Source organism: Cynara cardunculus (genome assembly GCF_001531365.2).
Source record: "Cynara cardunculus var. scolymus isolate 2C chromosome LG 13, CcrdV1, whole genome shotgun sequence".
NCBI classification, from domain to species: domain Eukaryota; kingdom Viridiplantae; phylum Streptophyta; class Magnoliopsida; order Asterales; family Asteraceae; genus Cynara; species Cynara cardunculus.
The window spans coordinates 9780484-9782678 of record NC_037540.1 but is presented as its reverse complement, the minus strand read 5'-3'; the positions used below and the strand labels follow the sequence as shown (position 1 = coordinate 9782678).

Here is a 2195-nt window from a genome sequence, read left to right as displayed (position 1 = left end):
ACGTCATCTGAGCATCAAAAAAGAAATTTAATATGTACCAATTATAATACCACATGAAAACGATGTTCAAGTTACATGTGCTAAGCAAATTAAGCAACAATCTCAACTACGATCAAGAGGTAATTAATTATCTACTACTTGAAGAAGGTGATGCCAAACAACAAAAAGCAACAACAGTAAAATTTTACTCCTTTTGTGGTCATGAATGTTCAAATACAATGACTTCAAACTACCTGCGAAACGGATGATCGCTCTGTGATTAGTCGGCTCATATAACGGATTAGATATTCAGTTTAATCAGGAAAAAAAAAAACAATTAACAGAGTTATAAATTTGTGTAGTATATATCAAGAATACATGAATATAACGGAAAAACTAATCACGAAGAACAAGTAAATTAATATTCCATAATTTCAAAATTTTTAAATATTTACTCATACACTGTTTACTTTTAATTTCTATTTTAATGTAGCTACTTGTATATCTGTATGATACGATATGATGTTTGATTTCATTGTAAACTGATAATAAAAGTTAAACACAAACCCTAAATAATCCAAAGTTAGTAAAATACTCTGCCATACCAGTAAACTCAACGCTTATACTACATTTTGAACATATTTACCAATTAGTTTTATAAAATTCAAACGTACCCCTTTAAAAAGTTACACACGTCCAATAATAAAAGGGAAATTGACCAAAATAACCAATCTTCCCACCAAATTCACTTTTTAGATCTAGAATTTAATCAAATGCCTTAACATTTACAAAAACTCTATTTTCAGATTATATATATATATATATATATATGAGGTTTATTTTGCAAACCACGTTATTTGTACAAAACTTACAAACCTCATTCGACCAATCATAAATTTTTATTTTGTTCATTTTTTTGTAATTATGAGAAGTTGATTAATCATTTTTATTGTGGAGTGTGTTAATCATGAATATTAATTAATATCATCTTCATTATTTTAGTTTTAGAAAAATACATGAAACAGTTTCATTAAATATTATACGAAACAATTTCATAACTATATATGAAACAACTTCTTCAAAAAAAAGTATTATATGAAACAATTTCACAAGATTAAACAATTTCATGAATTTTTTTTATAAAACTAAACAATAAAATCGACGGATGAGGATGAATTTGGTGAGAAGTATCAATTTGTCGATAATAAATTGGTTAAAAAGAATTATACACAAAATTCAAAAACATCGGGTTGAAATTTGATGCGGTGTTCAAAGTCTTGATGGGTCCAAATTGGGAAACTTTCTAAGCAAAACGGCCTGCTGACTAAACCAAGTCAACTCACATCTCCAATTCTCCATGCTAGTACGATACTATTACTATAGTAAGTAATCACGAACAAGTCGTATCCACCAACTCCCATATAAACCCCCTCATCTCCTAACTATATATCATCTTATAATTATCTCCCATCGATTCGATCTCGAAAAAATGTCGAATTCGTCATCTGAAACCTGCATCCAACTCCCAGAACACATGTACCAAAAGGGTGTCAAGCATCTCTGTGAAAACGGGGTCACACAGGTCCCCAAAAAGTACATACTGTCCGAACCCGAAAGACCACATAATCTGGTTGTCGGTAGCTGCATCGACTTGCCGGTTATCGACTTTGCTCAACTTCAAGGCAACGATAGACCTGCAGTCCTTCGCTCGCTCGCTAAAGCTTGCCAGGAGTACGGGTTCTTCCAGGTAGGGTTAAGTTCAATTCGATGCAAATAGTATGGTTAAAATGGCTAAAATCCTTCTGTTTGGATGTATAGACATATTTGACGTCATGTAAAGTTGATTTTATTATAATGATTATATAATTGTTTGATGTTGGTGTGCAGTTGACAAACCATGGGATTACGAATGACGTTGTGGGTAAGATGATCGACGTGAGCAAAAGGTTTTTCGAGCTTCCGTTCGAGGAGAGACAACGGTACATGTCTTCGAATTTGTATGCACCTGTTCGATACGGAACCAGTTTTAACCAGAACAACGATGGAGTCTTCTGTTGGAGAGATTTCTTGAAGCTAAGCTGTTATCCCATGCAGGATTTTGTTTCTCTTTGGCCTTCTTCTCCTGTTGATTTGAGGTAACCCTTCACCTCCTATATATATATATATATATATATAGAGGAGTGATCATATGAAAACCGTCCTCATTTGTGTAAACC

General features: G+C 32.7%; 1 protein-coding gene across 1 annotated transcript in view; it reads left to right on the top strand.

Annotated features, from left to right (window-relative positions):
- Positions 1 to 1508: 1508 nt before the first annotated feature.
- LOC112526051 (protein DMR6-LIKE OXYGENASE 2-like) overlaps positions 1509 to 2195 on the top strand; it is a 2133-nt gene continuing 1446 nt past the window's right edge. The window contains exons 1-2 of the mRNA XM_025136431.1: positions 1509 to 1726; positions 1867 to 2114. Of these exons, the coding sequence (XP_024992199.1) occupies positions 1514 to 1726; positions 1867 to 2114 (461 nt within the window). The 5' untranslated portion in view covers positions 1509 to 1513. The remainder of the gene's footprint in view (positions 1727 to 1866; positions 2115 to 2195) is intronic.